This window comes from Sorex araneus, chromosome 6 (assembly GCF_027595985.1).
Source record: "Sorex araneus isolate mSorAra2 chromosome 6, mSorAra2.pri, whole genome shotgun sequence".
Lineage (NCBI taxonomy): Eukaryota > Metazoa > Chordata > Mammalia > Eulipotyphla > Soricidae > Sorex > Sorex araneus.
In genome coordinates, this window is record NC_073307.1 from 22,575,188 (window position 1) to 22,598,634 (window position 23,447).

At 40.0% G+C, this 23,447-nt stretch overlaps 1 protein-coding gene across 2 annotated transcripts in view; it reads right to left on the reverse strand.

The window, feature by feature from the left end:
- The window catches only part of CTNNA1 (catenin alpha 1), a 289,737-nt gene that overhangs the window by 121,461 nt on the left and 144,829 nt on the right, over positions 1 to 23,447 (reverse strand). For both annotated transcript variants that reach the window (XM_055141101.1, XM_055141102.1), the window contains exons 4-5: positions 4,699 to 4,865; positions 4,053 to 4,172 (exon numbers count right to left, since the gene is read on the reverse strand). In XM_055141101.1, coding sequence (XP_054997076.1) covers positions 4,053 to 4,172; positions 4,699 to 4,865 — 287 coding nt within the window. The remainder of the gene's footprint in view (positions 1 to 4,052; positions 4,173 to 4,698; positions 4,866 to 23,447) is intronic.

Below are 23,447 nucleotides of genomic sequence, written 5' to 3' on the forward strand. Positions count from 1 at the left end.
GGGAGTATTCCCAGGTGTGATCCAAAATATAATTTTTTTTTTTCTTTCCTTTGGAGATGGTGGGGTAGTGTTCTCCCAGCTGGTGTTCAGAGAGCCCTGGGGTCCTTCAAGCAATTCTCCCAGTAAGTGTGGACCAAAAAAAAAAACAAAAAAGATTTGATTTTCATCTTTGGAATGTTTGAAATGAAGCCAGAGCAGTAGTATAGCAGGTAAGGTGCCCTGCCTTGCACTTGACGGAACCAACTTAATTCCTCAACATCCCATATGGTTCCCCAAATACCACCAGGAGGAACTTCTGAGTTGAAGAGCCAGAACCAGGAGTAACCCCTGAACACCATCAGGTTTGCCCCCCCCCAATAAAAAGGGCTGGGGGGAGAGAAATGTTTGAAATGTACTATCTTTGTAAGTAAAACAGAGATTATGTGTAAGGTACATTGTGCACATTAAAGACACACAGAAAATTTAACTCAGCTGCATTACTTTCCATTAAATGTCTTCAGTGCGTATGCAATTTCAATGTATGGCCTTAATCTCAATAACATCATCAATTTACCTGTTCCATTCTTCAAGGATATGCAATAGTGTCAGTCTCAATGTGCTCACTTTCCTCAAAGAGTAATACATCTTCACAAACATACTATTTATAATAGTATGCCTTTATAAACATATGAAGGTAAGACTAGGTTTTAAGACAAGTCTTTTTGACAGAATTTTTACACCTTTTAATGACAGCTATTATTTCAATATTTGAAAAATAGAAATAATATTAGGCAAAATAAATCCTGACCAAATTTTGTCTATTTATCGAATTACGGAATTACCATACTATTGAATGCATTCTTAGGACCAGTCCATCCTACAATTGAGCACACTGAGCTTATTTACACAAACTGTACCTAGATGATTAAGGTAATCAACATATCTAATTCTATTATCACCTGTAACACTAATCACTAAAATGTTAAATTGGGATCTCATCTGTATATATTCAGTCTGATAATATCTTTTTAGCCTGAAATATGAGCAGTAACTATCATTCACCATTTACTGAGTAAAGGCCACACTAAATTAAATGATATACAAATAATATTTAATATTATTTACTTTAATCCTCTCGATCTGAAATAGTCTATTAAAGAACCTTATTTTAAAAAGTCTTTCAAAATGGATTAAAGATCTCAACATCAGACCAGAATCCATCAGGTACATTGAAGACAAGGTCGGCAAAACCCTCTACGGCATTGAAGCTAAAGATATCTTTAAAGGTGACCACCATTGGCCAAGCAAGTATAACAGAGATAAACAAATGGGACTACCTTAAACTGAAAAGCTTCTGCACCTCAAAAGATACAGTGACCAGAATACAAAGACAGTCTACAGAATGGGAAAGGATATTCACCCAATACCCATCTGATAAGGGGTTGATATCAAGAATTTACAAGGCACTGGTTGAACTCTACAAGAAGAAAACGTCCAACCCCATCAGAAAATGGGGTGCTGAAATGAACAGTAACTTTCTCAAAGAAGAAATCTGAATGGCCAAAAGACAGATGAAATAATGCTCCTCATCACCAATGATCAGGGAGATGCAGATCAAAACAACATTGAGATACCATCTCACACCATAGAGATTGGCACACATCCAGAAGAACAAAAGCAACTGGTGTTGGCGTGGATATGGAGAGAAAGGGACTCTTTTTCACTGCTGGTAGGAATGCCAACTGTTGCAGCCCTCTTGGAAAACAGTATGAACGAGTCTCAAAAGATTAGAAATTGAGGTCCCATTTGACCCAGCAATACCATGTCTGGGAATATACCCTAGAGATGCAAAAAAATATAGTAGAAATGAAATCTGCACTTACATGTTCATTGCAGCACTGTTTACAATAGCCAGAATCTGGAAAAAAAAACCCAAGTGCCCGAGAACAGATGACTGGTTAAAGAAACTTTGGTACATCTACAGAATGGGATACTATGCAGCTGTTAGGAAAGATGAAGTCATGAAATTTGCATATAGGTGAATCAACATGGAAAGTATCATGTTAAGTGAAATGAGTCAAAAGAGAGAGACAGACATAGAAAGATTGCACTTATTTGTGGAATACATAAGTGAATGGGAGACCCAAGAATAGTAGACGTAAGTACCAGGAAGGTCACTCCATAGCTTAGAAGCAGGCCTTACATGCTGGGGGGAAAAGTAGCTCAGATCTAGAAACAAATAAAGGGTGCTAGGAGGGCCCGTTTGGAATGAGAGATGGCGAGCTGAAAGTAAACTATAGACAAAACATGATGGCCACTTAAACCTCTACTACAAACCACAACACCCAAAAGGAGAGAGAACAAAAGGGAATGCCCTGCCACAGAGGCTGGGTAGGGTGGGGGGAGGATGAGGTGGAGGTGGTGGAGGGATGCTGGGACCACTGGTGGTAGAAAACAGGCACTGGTGGAAGGATGGGCACTCGACCACTGTATGACTGAAACGTAAGCATGAAAGTTTGTAAGTCTGTAACTGTACCTCACGGTGATTCACTAATAAAAAAAAATTTTTAATGAAAAAAAAAGTCTTTTAAAGTCTATTAAATATAACAAGATAAAAGTTACTTGTAAGTCTCCAAATCTGGGGCTATCATAAACTAGACATTTATAGTATTGACCTCATACTCCTGTCTGTCAGAGCTTGGGCTGGGTATTCCTGTTCTCAAGAATTCACCCCCATTTGGAGAGTAAGATAGATCTTCATTTCTGCATCAGATATGGTAACTGCTTTTTTCCTACCAATGATTAGTGATGAATGATCATGTTATACAATGAAATCGATTTAGGGTAAATATTCTGAGGGCTTCAAGATCCCTTGCTTATATCATGTATTTATTTATTTTGGGCTTCTGGGGTCACACCCAGCAATGCTCAGGGGTTACTCCTAGCTCTGCACTCCGGAATTACTCCTAGCGGTGCTTGGGGGACTATATGGGATGCCAGGGATTGAACCCGGGTTGGCCGCTTGCAAGGCAAACACCCTACCTGCTATACTACTGCTCCAGTTTGCTTATAAAGAAAGGCTTAAGAAAGAAACAGTTCTTTTTATCTCTCTGGACACACTGAAGCATGCAAATATCACGTCCAGAGCTCTACTACTATCTAGTGACAGACACAATGAAGATGGTACTGCTGGAAAATTTCAAGAATCTGGGTTCTTATTGATATTAAAAGTCACCTAATGTTTTGGTGTGGTTTTTGCTGTTGTTCTGGGGCTTTTCCAGGGCTGCTGGGAAATACTGCTTTTTTTATTTAGTTTTGGCTTTTTAAATCACATCCACAATAGTTAGGGTTCACTCCTGACTGTGCTCAAAAATAAATTCTGGAGGGACTCAGGGAACATACACAGTGCTGAGAATCAAATCAGTTAACACTCAGACAAGTATCCAACCTAAGTTCAACTGCCCACAACACATGTCCCCTGGTATCACTGGGTGTGGCCCTGGAAGTCTCCAGTATCACTGGGGCAGCCAAAGTTTCCCCAACACACAAGGCAAGAGCAGCACTGTCATCTCACGCCCTTGTATTGAGCCCAGTTGGCAGAGAATCACTAGTGAAGTCCCTGGGTCTCCTAATCACTGCGCAGGAACCTCCCCTACCCTTAAAATACGTTTAAGTAACAAAACAGAACATGGAAGAGAGTTTCTGATAAGAAATATTTCCAATATGCTTCAATTTTTCAAATAAAAGTTTTCAAAAATCTGAGTTAAACTCCACTACCAACTCAAGTTAATCCCCGAACACAAAAACAAAGATGTATCACCTCTCTAGTCATAATCACAAAATACCAAGCTACTTAAAGTAAAAGCTTCACAACAAATAGAAGCATAATGTGAATGCAACTTAATTGTAGCTTTATTACAAGAAATAGTAAAAGATACTTTTTAGATGTTTTTTAACGTAAGTCTACCAATAGAGTGAGTTACTGGTAACTTCAGAAAGTTCAGGTAAAATAGATCTTTACCATTAGATAGTATTTTAGAAAACCTTGAATTGTTCCCAAATCATGACTGTACCTGCTGTCTTTTGGCTGCCATGATATTCAGCTTATCCACTTCAGGTTTCAGGGCTTTATACTGTATTCCTAAATCTTGTTCAGTGCCAGCATTCCTCAGTTTCAAGATACCTTCCTCCACCTAGAAAACAACCCCCAGAAAAACTTTAAACAAATCAAACCTGTATATAAAGATCTAAAAAATCTATATATCTTTTAAAAGCTATTTAGATAGCAATGCAAACTTTTAATTTAGGTGGATAAATATTTGAGTAGCTATTAAGATAGCTTTACATGAGGTGGGATGGACTGTATTATTCTAATTTCTACCTAAAAGAAAAATTAATGTATCTTAATTTCTCAACTCTGGAACTTAACTGGCACAAGGAAATGTGTAATCAAAACTAAAAAAAAAAAAAAGTGAATGAAACTAAAACAGTACCTTTGGCAAGTTCCTCATTAACCCTAAAACAACACAGGCTCATAGCAGAGCCATTTGAATACACACTTGCAATAGAGAAGGTTAAGTGTAACAAAAACATTCCTGGTCCCTTAGGTAAACCAAGATCAAAACCAAACCAAATCCTAAGGAATGCTGAACTAAGTATGGCCAGCAGCAAACTCACTGTGATAGAGAAAACAAATTACAGACATGGGCCTGTACTTACAACTTTCAGCTGAACAAGTAATTTGTAGACATCTGCCATGTCAGCCAAAATAAGCAACCGGGTAACAGCAGAGAGCAAAGCTCTAGCTGCCCGAACCATGTTGCCACGTTTCACAGAAGAACAGGGATCATCTGCAAACTCTCCTGCAGCGGTCTTCATCAAATCACCTATGTTACAAAAAGGGAAAAAAAGAAAACTCAGCAGGAATTAACCTGAATAATTCATTTACAATGTAAATATTAAAAAAGGAAAACAGTTCAAACTCTGAATATTCCATGCACAGAATTAAGTTTACAGATTCTGGGGGTTTTTTTCCTTTCTTTTTATAGTTGTCACTAAGAAAAGTGTTCCTATACATTACTGGTGAAAGAACAATTATCTGGAAAGCAATTTGGCACTGAATAAAAATTTACCCTAAAATTACTCATTTCTGGGCTAGTGAGACTATAGAGGTAGGTAAAGTTTGCACATAGCTGACCTTTGTTCAATCTCCTGAGCTGCTTATGATCTTTCAAGCCGCATCAGGAGTGATCCCTGAGCACAGGAGCCAGGAGTAAGCCGTAGGCACCACCAGGTATGGGTCCCCAAAAACCAAAATAGCAATAGTAATAATAATTTTTTAAATACTCATTTCTAGCAGCACTGGGACAGTAAGCAATAGAGTATCTGTCTTACACTCAGGAGGCTGGTGAGGTCAAGGCTTCATCCTCCAGCTCACCCAGATGCCCAAGTACAATCCCAACAACTTTGCTATTTTATAGCCCCGCAAAAGGACCACAACAAAGTGACACTGGCACACCACAAAATCAGGGGCTGGAGCGATAGCACAGCAGGTTTGCCTTGCATACGGCCGACCCGGATTTGATTCCCAGAATCCCATATGGTCCCCTGAGCACCGCCAAGAGTAATTCCTGAGTGCAAAGCTAGGAGGTAACCCCTGTGCATTGCCGGGTGTGACCCAAAAAGGAAAAAAAAATCCTCTAGTGCATAACACTGCACTGTAGCACTGTCATCCCACTGTTCATCGATTTGCTTGAGCGGGTACCAGTAATGTCTCCATTGTGAGACTTGTACTATTTTTGGCATATCGAATACTGGTAGCTTGCCAGGTTCTGCCGTGTGGGCAGGATACTCTCGGTAGCTTGCCAAGCTCTCCGAGAGGGACAGAGGAATCAAACCCGGGCTGGCCGCATGCAAGTTATACGCTCTACCCACTGTGCTCTCGCTCCAGTCCTCCAGTGCAACCAAAAATGAGTGTAGCCCTCGACCATCAGAAACAATAACAAAGAAAAAAACAGGTGATACTTATGTCTAGCGCTAAGAATAAAGTAGCTCCAGGATACACTTCTCACATATGAAGCCCTGGGTTCAAAATTCTCCTTTCCGTTAATCTAACATTATTATTCCTTTCCTAGAAAATTCATTAGGCAGGGAGTTGGCTCAAAAACAGAGGGGCTGGAGCGATAGCACAGCGGGTAGGGAGTTTGCCTTGCACACGGCCAACCCGGGTTTGATTCCCAGCATCCCATATGGTCCCCCAAGCACTGCCAGGAGTAATTCCTGAGTTCAGAGCCAGGAGTAACCCCTGAATATTGCTGGGTGTGACCCCCCCCCAAAAAAATACAGAATACTGAAACTCAAATATTTAATTAATAGCATTCAGTAATCATGCTATCCACTACAACTAATTGTTATGCAAATACCAGCCTATATGTAAAAACCATTAAGTATACAGTAAACTATTAAGCAGGAAAAATACATATATATAAGTAATATGGATGTTTTTTAATTAGAGAGGGACTGGGGGGGAAGGGAGCACAACAGTAAGGCTGACAGAGGTTGATCTCCCACACCCCAATTCCCACCAGCAATGAGCCCTGAGTACCGTCAGGTATGAGCCAAAAACCAATAAAAAAAAAAAATTTGAAACTAAATAGGAGTTAAAGGCAAACAATAGTTTGCTACAGTAAATCTAATGCTAGAGATACAGTCCTAAAGTAAAAGCCTTACATGTACAAGGCCCTGAATTCGATCCCTAAAACTTCTCCACCTTCCTCCCCCGCCCCCCAAAAAAAAATTATGAAAGATTTTCTATAAAGAACATATACCACTTCCGTGATTTCAAAACTTAAGCTAGGGGCTGGAGCAATAGTACAGCGGGTGGGGCGTTTGCCTTGCACAAGGCCAACCCGGGTTCAACTCCCAACATCCCATATGGTTGCCGGAGCAGCACCAGGAGTGATTCCTGAGTGCAGAGTCAGGAGTCAGCCCTGAGCATCACTGGGTATGACCAAAAAAGCCAATTAAAAAAAAAAAAAAACCTTAAGCTAAATACATTTTATTATGGTTACTAAGAATATTCAATTTATACCATCCTTAATTCAACAATACTAAAAAAAATTCTGACATTAAAATAACTAATCATTGATCATGCATTTCTATAACAAATCACTTCAGGTACCCAGTGTTCTTTTTTTAGCTGCAAGAAATAGGAGGGACAGGCTGTGTCTGGTTCCACCAGTCATTATATGGCAAAGCCTCTATGGGATCTATCTTTGCATAGCTAGCAAAGCAATTAATCCTGTCCTTGGCTGAATGTGTTCACTTCAGATTAAAGCCCAAAGGGCATTCATTCTCTGATCAAATACAAAAAAGCTCACTCTCAAATAGCCTAAATACGTCTAAAGAGATCTGACTATATTTCTCCTAAGTTGTAGGATAAGAACCTAGTGAGGAAAAGTTAAGCTCACCCTCAAATTATTAATTATACCTAGAAGTAACATATAATACTAAGAGTAAAAACAAGTTCTACATACTTATAACACACAACTGAAAAATTCCAGAGTTCAGTAATTTTCCTTGATCCAAGATTCAGATCTAGACATATAGCAGTTTTTGTTTGTTTGTTTGTTTGGGGCCAGGTCCTCAGTGCTCAGGGCCTACTCTGAGTTCCATACTCAGGGATCATGCAGTGCTAAAGTCTGAATATAAATATACAATCTATATAGACAATCTATAATAAGCCCTTCAAGTTATCCCTCTGGTCCTACATATGGTAATATCATATGGGGATGTAACAATTAAAATTATATATTATGGTACTTAGAGCTCACTCAACAAATAACTGAGGGCACACTATATTTAAAGACTACTGGAGGCTGGAGCGATAGTACAGTGGGTAGAGCATTTGCTTTGCATGCAGTCGACCCAGGTTCGATCCCCAGCATCCCAAAGGTCCCTCGAGCACCACCAGGAGTTAATTCCTGAATGCAGAGCCAGGAGTAACCCCTGTGCATCACTGGGTATCACTCAAAAAGAAAAAAAAATTTAAGACTATATTAGATGCCTATGATACAACAACACACACATCTAAAAGAATATCCTCATGGTGCTTTCTCTTGAGAACAACAATTGGGGGACAGAGCAAATAAAAAGGGTAGGGCGCTACTCTTACTCATAGCCAAGCCAGGTCCAATCCCCAGCACCTCATATGTTCCCAGAGCCCACCAGGAGTAATCCCTGAGCATAGAATCAGCAGTAAGTCCTGTGTACAGCCAAGTGTGACCCAAAACCAACACATTCACACACGACTATGAAATGTCAATTAAAACAAGGCACTTGTACTCAAATGGATCACAATTTAAAGAGTACTACAATGCCAGAATTCCGAAAGTCCCCTAAACAAGGTGCCATAGGAAATTAATTTGAAAAATTATTTATTCATGGGAGAAGTTGCCTTAGGTACCTTGCAAAATTAGGTATTTGCCTTAAACAATATTAAACAAATGATGTTAACGATTACTGAGGCCAGATGGATAGTAAAGCAGAGTGGATAGCATACTTGCTTAGCATGAGGCCAACCCAGGCTCAGTCCCCAGCACTCCATATGGTTCCCAAGTCCTGCCAGGAGTGACCTCTAAGTACAGAGCCAGGAGTAAGCCCTGACCTCCACCGGGTGTGGCCAGAAGATGAAAAGATATAATAATAAATAATTTATAAAAATAAACTACTCACCTTACAGTCATTTCACCTGCTAAACAGAATTTCACCTGTTCGGTGAGAACTTTACTCACCCTAAAACAAATTTTCTGGCACAGATACAAAGCAAAACAAAGACTATTCTTGCCTTCAAAGGTTTATGATTCAGGAAAGAATATAATAAGCATATTATATGGCATTTTAACATATAAGGTATAAGTACAAAATGCCATGGGGTTTCAAAGCAGTAAACAATAATAACCAATTTTAAGCCATTAATGCCAACAAGACATGGGGCCAGAGAGATAGTACAGTGAGTAAAGCACATGCCTTGCACACCGCTGATCTGCGTTCAATTTCTGGCACCACATATGGCCACCAAGTCCAGACAGAAATGATCACTGAGCACAAACCCAGGATTAAGACTTCACTACCACCAGATATTGTCCCAAAACAAAACAAAAAAGATAGTACTCTGAAATAAACCACACTCTTAAAGAATAAAATATAATTTAGGTAGCAGAATTAAAAGCATTAGCAGCATTTAAGGTATTAGAGGTTTCAAGCAAAAAAGTCAAACACAGTACCATCCAACAACTGTTTTTTTTTGTTTTGTTTTGTATTCTTGAGGGGAGGAGGTGGGTTGGGTCATACCCAATGGTTTTCATAGTCCCGGCTCTGTGCTCAAGGATTACTCCTGACAGCTCTCAGGGGACCATATGTAGTGCCAGAGATCAAACAGGAAAAGGCTGCAAAAAGACGAGCTTCCTATATTTCTATGTCTCTTATCCAACATTTGTTAAATATCCACTCTATAGCATCATACCTTTTCCTGGGCAGGGATGAGAGGAAATGGGGTGAGAGGTGGAGGGCACATCCAGTGGTGCTCAGGGTTTACTCGTGGCTATGCTCAGGTACCATTCCAGCAGTGTTCAGGGGATCATATGGAATGCAAAGGATCAAACCTGATCTACCACATGCAAAGCAAGCACCCTAGAATCTTGCATGTGGCTATATTACCTCTTCAGCCACAGCACAGTCCATGTGGCTCTATTATCTCCTCAGCCACAGCATCTTATGTATTTTTTTTTTTTTGGCTTTTTGGGTCACACCCAGCAATGCACAGGGGTCACTCCTAGCTCATGCACTCAGGAATCACCCCTGGCGGTGCTCAGGGGACCATATGGGATGCTGGGATTCGAACCCGGGTCGGCCACGTGCAAGGCAAACGCCCTACCCGCTGTGCTATCACTCCAGCCCCCTCTTATATATTTTATTTAATCTTATCAATTACCTAGGAAACAGGTTATCTATGAGCCTTTCCTTACAAATAAGAAAACTAAAGCTTAGGCAGTTTAATTAACTTAATCACCAAATAATAGCAACACCAAGACTTCTAATTCTAATGCCAAACCTTGCAGAGCCACTTCTTATGTAGAGGCATACAGTTAAGTAGGCATGTTTGGGAAGCTCTCTAGTTAAACTGGATAATGAGGGATGTATATAGAAGCAAAAGAAGACAGAGTACAAAAAGGTCATGGACAGAATACACAGAATTCCAAGGTCACAGAAAGAAGCCAAAAGAAAGGATTATCTAAATTATACACAATGAGCTTAATAAAAGAGATGACTCAGAAGGCCAGAGTGAGAGTCCAGGAAAGAACAGTAGAAATTATAAAGATAGGGGTCAAATAATACAATAACAAATTTTGATTATAAAGAGGGAGGGAGAAGAAAATACCAAAGATCACAAAAGAATTTCAAGCTAGAGAAGTTCTGGGATGGACAAAATGACCTAATGGTTCTATATGTGAACATAAACTGAAATGAAAATTTTTAGCTAGTTCTTGAGACTATGAGTTTAGGACTAAGGGAAGATTGTGCCAAGAGAAACAAACAGAAACATGATGAACTATTAAAAACAAAAAGAAAAAACTTTCCAAGAGTAAGAGATAGTATATATTTAAAGGTAAGGCCCTCATCTTGCATGTGGCTGACCCCAGTTCTATCCCTAGCATACATTATGTCCTTTGAACAGCACTAGGAGTGATCACTGAGCACAAAGCTAGGAGTTAAGCCCTGAGTACTGTGTGGACCCAAAACCCCAAAGGAAAAAGCAAAAAGGGGGCTGGAGCAATATTAGAATGGGTAAGGCATTTTCCTTACATGCAGTCAAGCCCATTTAATCACCAGCACCCCAGATGGAGTGATGCCTGAGCACAGAGTGAGGTGTAAGCATTGAGCACCGCAGGGTGTGTCCCCACCTCTCCCCACCGCTGCCCAAAAAAACAGGTAAGAGCCAATTTTCAACAAGGCTGCCAAAACCATTTATTCTAGAAGGGGGGGGAAGTATTTCCAACAAACAATGCTAGGGCAAATAAATATGTACAGGCCAATGAATGAAGCTGCCCCTACCTCACACCAACTAACAGAATAGTGCATTGCCTAATAACATTTAGTCAGAAGGGGGATATGGCTCAGTGGCACACTTGCCTTCAAGTTTAAGACCTGGCACCATAAAATAAATAAATAAAATTTTTAAAAAATGTTTGATTCCTGGCACCATAAAAAAAAAAAAAGTTTAGTCAATGATAAGCCATATATATAAAATGGTGATCCAAATAAACTATACTGTATGCCCTAAGTCTGTTGCAGGCTACACCAGAGTTCTCAACAGGAGCCACATGGTCCTGTGGGCTCCCAGGATATTTTAAGGGAGCAACAACACAAGACGAGGGGGTTGGCCGGTAGGATAAGGAAGTCACAGGAAGGAAACACAGAGGGCCACGGCCAGAAAAAGGTTGAAAAATACTGGGCTATACCAATCTAGATGTATGTAATTATACTCAGTGACATTCACACAATGGTGAAATTACATTTCTCACAAAGTATGCCCTTAACTAAACAACATATGAGTAAATCAAAACCTAAACAAGGGCTGGAAATGTGGCTCAGGGCAGAGCACTCATCTTGCACATGTAAGGGCCTAGGTTCAGTTCCTAATACCACCACTACCACCACAAAAAAAAAAAAGAAGAAAAGAATTTAAATGTAAGAGTTACATATGTTGTAAAACTCTTAGAAGAAAACCAATGAATCTTTATGACTTCTGACTGTGTGTGGTTTCTTGGCCATAAACAAGGAGGGGGTAGGGAAGGGAGAGGCAGTGGCAAGGAGACGGGTAAACTGAACATCAAACCTTTTCATTTATAGACTTCACATGACACATGAAAAAAATAAAAGACTTGGGCAAAGAGACAGCACAGAGGTTAAAAGAGCTTGGCTTGCACACAGCTAACCCTGATTTGATCCCCAGCACTGCACACAGTCCCCCAAGCATCACCAGGACAGATCCCTGAGCACTGACTGAGCTGAAGTCCTAAACATTACCAGTTTTGCCACAAATAAATTTTTTATTAAATTTTTTTATTCAAGATTATATACTGGGAGAAAATGATAACTTCACAACAGCAAAAACCCATGTCATGATGAATGCATGGTTCCCAATCATAATGCCCTATGAAAAGATCTCAAAAATCTAGCTATGAACATTTCAATGGGCTTCAAAAGTCCTCTAAGAATGGTACACAGATAGTACAGCAGGTATAAAGCAATTTGCTTTGGACACAGCGACCCGGCTTTGATCCCTGGAGTCCCATATGGTCCCCTACAGCACTGCCACGATGATCTTTTGGTGCAGACCTGAGCACTATTAGATGTGACCCAAAGTTCTCCCCAAAAGACCCAATAGACAGAGAAGACTGCATCTTCCCTAAAACACTGCGAATGATTTTTATATGGCTTCTGGTCAGAACCTTTTCTACTTTTAACCAGGAAGAAAAACTTTGCAAACCCAGCAAAGGAACATGGTTTATGTGCCATGAATTACACAATCCTCTCACTCCAGGTATCTTCATTAATGAACTTTTTCGTTTTCCACATCTTACATAGCAGATAAGTAAAAATGGCAATAAAAATAAATAACAGTTACTGTGGGGGTAAGATAAGAAAATACTAACCAACATATGTGAAAATAGTAAAAGTGAGGGGCTGAAGAAATAGTACAGTGGGCAGGGTGCTTGTCATGTATAAGGTTGACCCAGGTTCAATCCCAAGCACTCCATATGGGTCCACAGGCCCAGCCAGGAGTGATCCCTGAACATAGAGCCTGGAGTAAACCCTGAGAACCACCAGGTATGGTCCAAAAATAAGGAACAGAAGTAGTTTATCATATAAAGAGGTATAGCCTGGGGGCTGGAGCGATAGTACAGTGGGTAAGCCATTTGCCATGCACACAGATGACCGCCATTTGCCATGCACACAGATGACCTTCAATCCCCGACATCCCATATTCCCCCCGCCCCAAGCACCGCCAGGAGTAATTCCTCAGTGCAGAACCAGTAATAACCCCTGAGCAACACTTGCCTTGCATGCACATGTTTGACCCAGGTTCAATTCCTGGCACCATTATGGTCCTTGAGCCCCACCAGGAGTGATCCCTGGGCACAAGGCCAAAAGCAAGTCTTGAGGACAGCCAGGTTTGACCCAAAAAATTTTTTTTGCTAACTTCAAAATAATCAAAGGCAAATGTCGATTTCCTAACCTGTCCATTCCTTCCCCCAATTTTAAAATTTTCCAAGAGCTGGTAATAAAACATTTTTCATACTTGTTAACAAAACTGCTAATACAATAACAAAGAACAAGAGATTTTATAGAATAGACCTTATAAGGGAAGGAACCAGATGGCAGTTTATAACTGGCATAATTAACATGACCTATGATTTGGAATGAACCTGAATAAAACATTTCATTCACTCTACTTTCATCTCATCTTTCCATTCATTAGTGGAGAATTTGGCCAAAACCACAGACTCCTAGGTAATACCTCTTATAATTATGGAAAACTGACTTGTATCAACAAATTCCTGGCAGGTGGTTTAAGAGAACTTTTCTAGGAACAAAGAGATATCAGAGCAAGTGAGCCAGGTGCTTGCCTTTGCACGCGTCTGGCCCTGGTTCGATCCCCCGCACACATGTGGTCCCCTGAATACAGTCAGGAATGATTTCTAAGCACAGAGCCAAACAAGCCCCGAGCAAAGCTGAGTATGGCCCCCCAGAACAAGAAGAGATAGACAAGCACATAAAGACACGGGGGGCAGGGGGGGAGACACCTTTCTGGAACATCACTTTTAATCCACAAAATTATTTTATTTTTTGTGATGGGGTACAGGAGTCTGAGGGGTACAAAGTGTCAGGAATTAAACCCTGGGCAACACACACACATGCAAGGCAGGTGTTCTACTGTTAAGTCATAACATAGTCAAAAAGTGTTTATCTTTTGAAAATTGGTCCAGGAAATAAACATTCAGTATCACATTATTTAAATCCATAAGCCTATCATATATTATGGAAAAACTGAACCAACATTCCTTTCCTGATTCACTGGGGATAGGAAAAGAGCTTTTAAATTTCTTTTTCCAGTTGGCAGAATGGATTTTTTAAGTTAAAATAGAGTACCACACATATTCATGTTCTCATTTTCCTTACTAATTCAAGTGTGCCCTGCTGCTATTCAGAAACACTCCAAAGAGAGACACTTACTTCCTGATTACACATTCAAATAAATGCATAACATGCATTTCAACTTGGAATCACTTTCTTCAGAAATTAACCAGTAGAAACCACTATATCGCAACATCATAGTTGAAGTTATGCCAAAGTCAAAATTATTATACCTAAGATAACTTCCTCAGCTATACTGTAAAATATATTAAGGCAGTAATATTGCCCACAGTAACTTAAAGACATTTTCCTATTTCATGTTATTTTGTCAATTTAGTAAAAGACTTATAGGAGAGAAAGCACCAATTTCAAAATAACAGGAAACAGTTTAACCTAATGAATTCATTCTTCTTTCCTCACTCCCAACTGGCAACACCTTTGCAGAGCAGCACATGCTCACACACATGTAGCCATCCAGAACCCAGTGGCAGCATCTTAGATACATCCCAAGTCATAGAATACATACAGCATTCACCCTAGAAACTTAAATCTAAGTCAATTTTAAGACAGAAAACAAAAACAAACAAAAAAAGAAAACAGGGGCCGGAGCGATAGCACAGCGGCTAGGGCATTTGCCTTGCACGCGACCGACCTGGGTTCGATCCCCGGCATCCCATATGGGCTCCCCAGCACCGCCAGGGGTAATTTCTAAGTGCATGAGCCAGGAGTAACTCCTGTGCATCATCGGGTGTGACCCAAAAAAAAAAAAAAGCAAAAAAAAAAAGAGAAAAGAAAGCAAAGGAAAGACAGTAAGTTTATCATTATTTAATTTATATTCTGCTATTACTGCTCAAGTTAAATGAAGAACAAGAGAAAACAGATTAAATAGTAAGACTAAAGGAATGGGGATTAATAGGGAGTAATTTTTAAATTCATCACAATCCTCAGAAACATATGAAGAGTAGGAACTAAAGGGGGAGCACTTCTAACAACAGACCTAACCATCAAAGGAATCACATAAAAAAGATATCCAGGAGCTGAAGCAATGGGCACTTGCCTTGAACACTGGGTTCAACGCACATCATTTCACAGGATTCCCCCAAGTTCCATCGAGTGATCCCTCAGCACAGAGCCAGGACTAAGCCCTTAACACTGCTGGACATGACCCCAACACTACCCTAGCCCAGGTTGATACATACATACATACATATACATACATACACACACACACCATACCACACCCAGGTGAAAAAATCTAAGGGGAGAAAGGCAAAGTAACATATGAGAAGTCAGAAATCAAGAAACAGTTATAAGGAAAAATCTGCTCATTTTTGGGTTTTTTTTTTTTTTTTAGGTTTTGGGGGTCGCAGCAAAGCTCAAAGGTTACAGAGGGGACTACATAGGATGCTGGGGATTGGAACCCAGTTGGCCACATGCAAGGCAAGTGTTTTACCCCCTGCACTCTCTCTGCAGCCCCATGACTTCTTGTTATGTTTAATGAAGTGATTACATTAATCTGAAAACATTAAAGAGTGATATATATGTATATATACAAAAAAAGATCAGCTCATAATATCAACCTGATTGAAATCACACTAAAACCAGCAAATAAAAATGCAAACTCTCAAATGCCCAAAGTTTCACAAAATTTTGCTTCAAGTGTGAAGCAAAACAAACAAATTTAAGAAATTTGAACTAACAAATTTAAGACTCTACTACTGTTTCCTGTTTAACTCTCAGAAACAATTCCCAATATTCACTGATAGTTGCTTTGTACTAATCACACCTGCCTTTTAAAATCCATTTTGTGTATATTATATGTAGGTACATTAGTCTGAAACTGTCAATGTCCACACTGGACAGAAGACCAATTTTCACCTACTTCAATCTGAATCTAGTCAGTTACCAGGGAGAAAATTATGCCTCAAGAGTCTGACAGCCTGTGCTCAATATCCTTTTGTCAAGGATAAAATAAATCATTATTTTTCTTTAAAAAAACTGCAAAGAATCACAAAAAACAAAACATATACACACTGCCTTCAATATATGTATATTTTCCTCCCTATATACAACTCTTTCAAGCTATACCAAGAATGATGGGATCTAAGTCTTCACTTTCACTTTACAATTACTGAGATAAATATAAAGAATTTTATTTATCTTCATTTAAAATCCTCATTGCCTACCCTTGATAACAATATCCTGTAAGTCTGAAAGACAGGGTAGACAACAATGTCCTGTAAGACAGTTTTGAAAGACAGGAATACATATATACATGTGTACATATAAGATACATACAAATAGACAAGAGACCATCAATTCTAGCTGAAAAATTTCAAGATTTAGAAGAGCCAAAAAAATCTGTGCGACAAAATCAATATGAGTATGTTCACCAATCAATTAAAGATACTCAAGTCACCCAGATGCTAGCCAACTCAGTAGTTTTCAACTACTGCTTTAAGCGAACCAACAAAGACTACTTTCTTGCTTTATAAAAAGACTGCAGAGCTGAAGACCAATGGAACAGGGTGGAATATCCCTACACAAAACCTCAAATGTACGATCATCTAATCTTTGATAAGGGAGCAAGAGATGTGAAGTGGAGCAAGGAAAGCCTCTTTAACAAAGGGTGCTGGCACAACTGGACAACCACATGTAAAAAAATGGGCTTAGACCTCGACCTGAAACCATGCACAAAAGTCAGATCAAAATGGATTAAAGACCTCAACATCAGACCACAAACCATAAGGTACATTGAAGACAAGGTCGGCAAAACCCTCCACAATACTGAAGATAAAGGTATCTTCAAAGATGACACGGAACTAAGCAATCTAGTAGAAACAGATCAACAAATGGGACTACATTAAACTAAAAAGCTTCTGCACCGCAAAAGATACAGTGACCAAAATACAAAGACTATCTACAGAATGGGAAAGGATATTTACACAATACCCATCAGATATGGGGTTGATATCAATGGTATATAAAGCACTGGTTGAACTCTACAAGAAGAAAACATCCAACCCCATCAAAAAATGGGGCGAAGAAATGAACAGAAACTTCCAAGGAAGAGATATGAATGGCCAAAAGGCACATGAAAAAGTGCTCTGCATCACTAATCATCAGAGAGATGCAGATCAAAACAACCATGAGATACCACCTCACACCACAGAGACTAGCACACATCCAAAAGAACAAAAGAAACCGCTGTTGGAGAGGATGTGGGGAGAAAGGGACCCTTCTACACTGCTGGTGGGACTGCCAACTAGTTCAGCCCTTTTGGAAAACAATATGGATGATTCTCAAAAAACTAGAGGTTGAGGTTCCATTTAACCCAGCAATATCACTGCTGGGAATATATCCCAGAGGAGCAAAAAAGTATAGTCGAAATGACATCTGCACTTATATGTTCATCACAGCACTGTTTACAATAGCCAGAATCTGGAAAAAACCCTGAGTGCCCTAGAACAGATGACTGGTTGAAGAAACTTTGGTACATCTATACAATGGAATACTATGCAGCTGTTAGAAAAAAGGAGGTCATGGAGTTTGCATATAAGTGGATCAGCATGGAAAGTATCATGCTAAGTGAAATGAGTCAGAAAGAGAGAGACAGACATAGAAAGATTGCACTCATCTGTGGAATATAGAATAATAGACTAGGAGTCTAATACCCAAGAACAGTAGAAATAAGTACTAGGAGGTTGACTCCATGGCTTGGAGGCTGGTTACTCATTCTGGGCAACTCAGAGAAGGGAACACCAAGTAAAATGTGGTTGGAGGTCATACGGGGGAGGAGTGACGCGTGCCGAAAGACTAGAGACTGAACACAATGGCCGCTCAACACCTTTATTGCAAACCACAACACCTAATCAGAGAGAGAGAACGAAAGGGAATACCCTGCCATAGTGGCAGTTTGGGGTGGGGGGAGACGGGACTGGGGAGGGTGGGAGGGACGCTGGGTTTACTGGTGGTGGAGAATGGGCACTGGTGAAGGGATGGGTTCTCGAACTTTGTATGGGGGAAACGAGCACAATAATGTATAAATCTGTAACTGTACCCTCACGGTGATTCACCAATTAAAAAATAAATTAAAAAAAATTCTACTTCACAAATAAAACTAATGCCTATTAAATAAATAAATAAATAAATAAATAAAAATTAAAAAATTTAAAAAAAGAAAAAGACTCGTAATAATTGAGATTTAGTACTGAATACCACTAATTTTTCTCAATAATCCCAAGTCCTATTTTTTACATTGTTTTTTTTTCTTTTTGGGTCACACCCAGTGATGCATAGGGGTTAGTCCTGGCTCATGCACTCAGGAATTACTCCTGGTGGTGCTTGGGGACCATTTGGGATGCTGGAAATCTAACTGGGTCGGCCGCATGCAAGGCAAACGCCCTACCCGCTGTGCTATCTCTCCAGCCCCTACTTTTTACATTTTAAAAAAATTTATTTTATTGAATTACCATGAGATAGTTACAAAGCTTTCATGAGGGTTTCAGTCACACAGTGTTCCAACACCCATCCCTCCACCAGTGCCTACTTTTACCATTAAACAATAACCTTGCACTATAATCAAAATTTAGCTAAAATCAAATAATTATCCAAGTCAAAATATAAAAAGCTTCCGGAGAAATCTTAAGACAAATACTGCCTGATCATTAAACAGCCATGAAAGAGGAAAAACTTATAAGCAAATATCCAAATGTCTGTTTTCTATTTACTAGACAAGAACAGTCAAAGGATTTGTTCTATTTGTACCTTCTAGCCTACTATATAACAGGCATCATATTAAATGGGGTTGTGATTTTTTTTAATTATGGATAAAAGATTGCAATGAATTATCCGGGTACTTTCTGGTTGTCAACCATATGAACACAGAGGTTAAACTGACTGTGGTTAATGGCATGGCACAAAATCATGGAACAAAAATCAAACCAAATACCCCTGAGCACTGCCAGGAGTGATTCCTGAGTGCAGAACCAGGAGTAACCCCTGTGCATCGCCAGGTGTGACCCAAAAAGAAAAAAAAAAAAATCAAACCAAATAATCTAATCAAGAGTAAGTATCACTGCCTTTACCTGTGATCTTTTCTCTATTCAAAAGAACCCAACTTTTACAGGACTACCATAAATCTTGCCCCACATTAAAATGATTGCAAATACATGCAATCACTTCCTGATTTTCAACTCCAAGCTAATTCTACCCCTGCCTTGTATTTTCTAAAGTATGATGAAAAAGTTTAAAAGATTATCAACTTCTCAATGTCTGAACACATGGTACAATCAAGAACAGTAATAGGGGAGCCACAAAAATAGCTCAAAAGACTGATCATAAACTTTGAATGCAGGAGATTTGAGTTTGATCCCTGTCGCCACAGGAATGACACCAAATAGAGTCAAGTGTGGCTCAAAAATAAATATTATAGGAGCCCCTTTAATGCTTCTTACAAAACTGGCTGCAAGGCTATGAATTCCCTAAGCTGTTGCCTACCCATGAAGCTCTGTATCATTCCTTCAAATCTGAATAATTTATCAGATAAAGTATTATTGATGAGCTGTTCATTTCACTGAGTTTTTGCACTATATCCCTCCACTCTCTGCTGCTCAGAGTCTCATTTGATAGATCTGCTGCAAATCTTATGGGTTTTCCTTTGTATGTAAATTTCTTTTTGATCTTGTTGCTTTCAAATATTCTGTCTCTGTCTTTGATTTTATTCATTCTGAGCACAATGTGTCTTGGAGTTTTCCTATTTTGAGTCTTTTTCGTTGGGAACCTTTGGCCCTTTTAAATTTAGTTGCCTAGATTTAACTCTGGGAAATTCTCATCTATGATTTCTTTAGCATGAAAAGTATGATGAACAGTATTGTAAATCCCAGTAACTCAATAGAAATGGTTTTTTTAAAAAAAAATTTAAAGGAAGGGGCTGGAGCAATAGCACAGAGGGTAGGGCGTTTGCCTTGCACACAGCCAACCCAGGTTCGATTCCCAGCATCCCATATGGTCCCCTGAGCACCACCAGGGGTAATTCCTGAATGCTGAGCCAGGAGTAATCCCTGAGCATCACCGGGTGTGACCCAAAAAGAAAAAAAAATTAAAGGAAAAATAACAAACCTTTAACAAATTAAGAAATGCCTATAGATACCTTTCACTGCCCATGAATGCCTCACTAGCACTATCACACCCTAGATACATTAAAACCAAACATGAAGAAATCAAAATCAATTACCTCCAAGTAACACTTTTGGGTTTTTTTTGTTTTTTTTATGATAATTTTATTCAAGGAAATATTGTTAGAATAAGAAATTTTCTTTCTGTGACATCACTGAACACTTTTGTTTTTAAAGGAAGCATCCTGCACCTATGAAAATAGCAAAAAATTATAATGGCTACCATCCCGTTACATGTCAACAGAATAGTTTGCTTCTACTGAACATCATTCTATTATAACCTCTGTTCCTTTAGAAAACTCTTACCCCAGTTTCTGTGTCCTAGGGTGAGCTCACTCTTCTGATCTAAGCTCATTCTTCTATGACAATAGAAACTAGTCCAATGGTTATAAATGATCCAAGCAGAGTTAGTGAGTTCCCCAACCTGGACTGCAGAAGAAAAGTCTCTTCCTGCAGGGATGACCACATCAGTTGGTCATGCTCTCCAACGAACTAATATGAAAACAGAGTAATCTAAAACACGTGGAGGCAAGTGATGAGGAAAGCCTCAGAACCTTTGAGTCAGTCACATGCACCGATGCCTGAACTCCAGAAAGGCATTAATTCTCGTTTTATATACCTAATTATCTCAAACACTTCAAAATCTAAACAAGGTAGTCAGGATCGGATGCAACAGTGACACTCTAGGTATGTTCAGCAAAAAAAGGTTAGATATAGGAGCTTAGGTACTTGCAAAATTGTTGGGAGAAATAGAGGAGCTAGATCAAAACTCAACTCCATGTGTTGTCTCCCCAGACACAAGAATCCAACAGGAAAACAGATTCCAGGTAAGGGACATAGCTCAAAGAAGTGAAGCATCTGCCTCACATGATTTTGTTCCCTGGCATCTGTAAGTCCACCTCAACCCCCTGAGCTACGCTAAAACTACCAAATGAAAAAGAGGGGCAGAAGCACATAGCTTCCTTTTGTCACAGTCAGGAAAGTGGTGATCAAGAGGCCAATACTTAAGTTTGAGATTCAGAAAATAACATATATATATTGAAAAAGGGGGGGGCAACACATGTGGCAGAGATAGTGTAACAGGTAGGTCACTTGCCTTACACACAACCAACTGGGGTTCGATCCCTGGCACCACATATGGTTCCCCTAAGCCCCATCTTTGAGGGCTGAGCCAGGACTAAGTCCTGAACATTATGGAAGGGGGGTTGGGGGAGTTCTGGGTATGTTTATCCAGAAACAAAACTGAATAGGGCAAGGGACTCTAGCAATAGTACAGCAGGTAGGGAGTTTGCCTTCCACACAGTCAATACCTGCGTTTGATCCTCAGCACCCATATGGTCCTCTAAGCCCAGCAGGAGTGATTCTCATGTGCAAAGCCAGGAAGGAGTAAATTCTGAGCACCACTGGGTGTCCCCCCAAAAAACCAAAAAAATAAATCCCTACTATACACAGTCTAAAATACCACTCAGGAATCTGAGAAGAATAGGAAACAGTAATCATTTCAAGAACTTGTAACTGATGAGGTTTTAAGATTAACAAATTAAAGATATAAACCTACTAGAGATTAATTTAGGAATACTTTTCTGGAGGGAAGAAGAGGTAAGTAAAGAGAGATTTAGATTTTCGGCTCACACCTGCCTTTGTGCTCAGAGGCTCATACAGTGCTGGGGATCAAACCCAGGCCTCCTGCATACAAAGCATGCATTCAGTCTGCTGAGCTAATCTCTGGCCCCATAGGAATCCATTTTGAAAGTTGTAAAACCTGTCTATGAAGAAACTTTAATGACAGTTATATAGGTATATGTAGTAAACTTAGATGGCTCATAAGGGCATTGTGCTGAGTAGGGAAGAAGGAAAAATAAGTAGCCAATCTCAAAGGTCATATACTGTATGACTCCATTTATAAATGTTCTGGAATACAGTTTAGTTCCCAGGAGTTAGGGAGGATGGGGTATGTAAATTGTGGGTGTAACTATAAAAGGATACCATGAACACACACACACACACACACACACACCCCACACACACACCCCCGGCAGTGCTCAGGGGTTACTACTGGCTCTGCACTGAGGGACCATTCCTGGCAGCTTCAGGGGCCATATGTGGTACTGGAAATTAACTCCAGTCGGCCCCATGCAAGGCAAATGCCCTACTTGCTGAACTGTTGCTCCAGACCATTAATTTTTTTTTAATTTTTTTTTTCTTTTTGGGTCACACCCAGCGATGCTCAGGGGTTACTCCTGGCTTTGCACTCAGGAATTGCTCCTGGCGGTGCTTGGGGGACCATATGGGATGCCAGGGATCAAACCCGGGTCAGCCGCGTGCAAGGCAAACGCCCTACCCGCTGTGCTATCGCTCCGGCCCCTAATTTTTTTTTTTAAATAACACTGAAAACTGACACATCAGAATCTCAGAAGTGCCAAGTATTAAGTCCATATCAATCACCTAGAGATCTTAGTAGCACACACTAGGTCAACACACCCTAGACAACTCAAGTCACAGGAAAATAATTTTTCATATACCATTTCCCTTCATTTTATCTATGAAAAAACATGAGCATTTGCAGATAACTTGTGTGACAACTGGAAAATTTTTCCTTTCTACTATTAGTTTCTACTATTAGTTCACATTCGGATGAGCCTCACGCATGAAGGGACCAGCAGAGGAACCCAGGTGGGCAAGACCCGGGGATGAGATCTCCAAGCCTGCTCAGACTGGGACTGAGCTTTTTCCATCCAGAGCCCCATTTTTCAGTAGCCTGGCAGCCACACACACAAACTGCCCCACCGCACCATGTAATCCCACCAACGGCCAACATCCAGAGACTATACGACCAAGCTCCCAGAAGCACGTTGCCACAAAGTGGCCGTGCAACATCTAATAGCCTTGTTCTCCCTCTTTGAGAACCTGACAAGCTACCAAGAGTCTACTGCCCGAACGGGAGAGCCTTGCAAGCTCCCCATGGTGTATTCATATCCCAAATACAGTAAAAGATACATACATACCTCTCGGAGAACCCGGCAAGCTATTCTGCCCGAACAGGCAGAGCCTAGTAAGCTACCCGTGACATACTCGATATGCCAAAAACAGTAA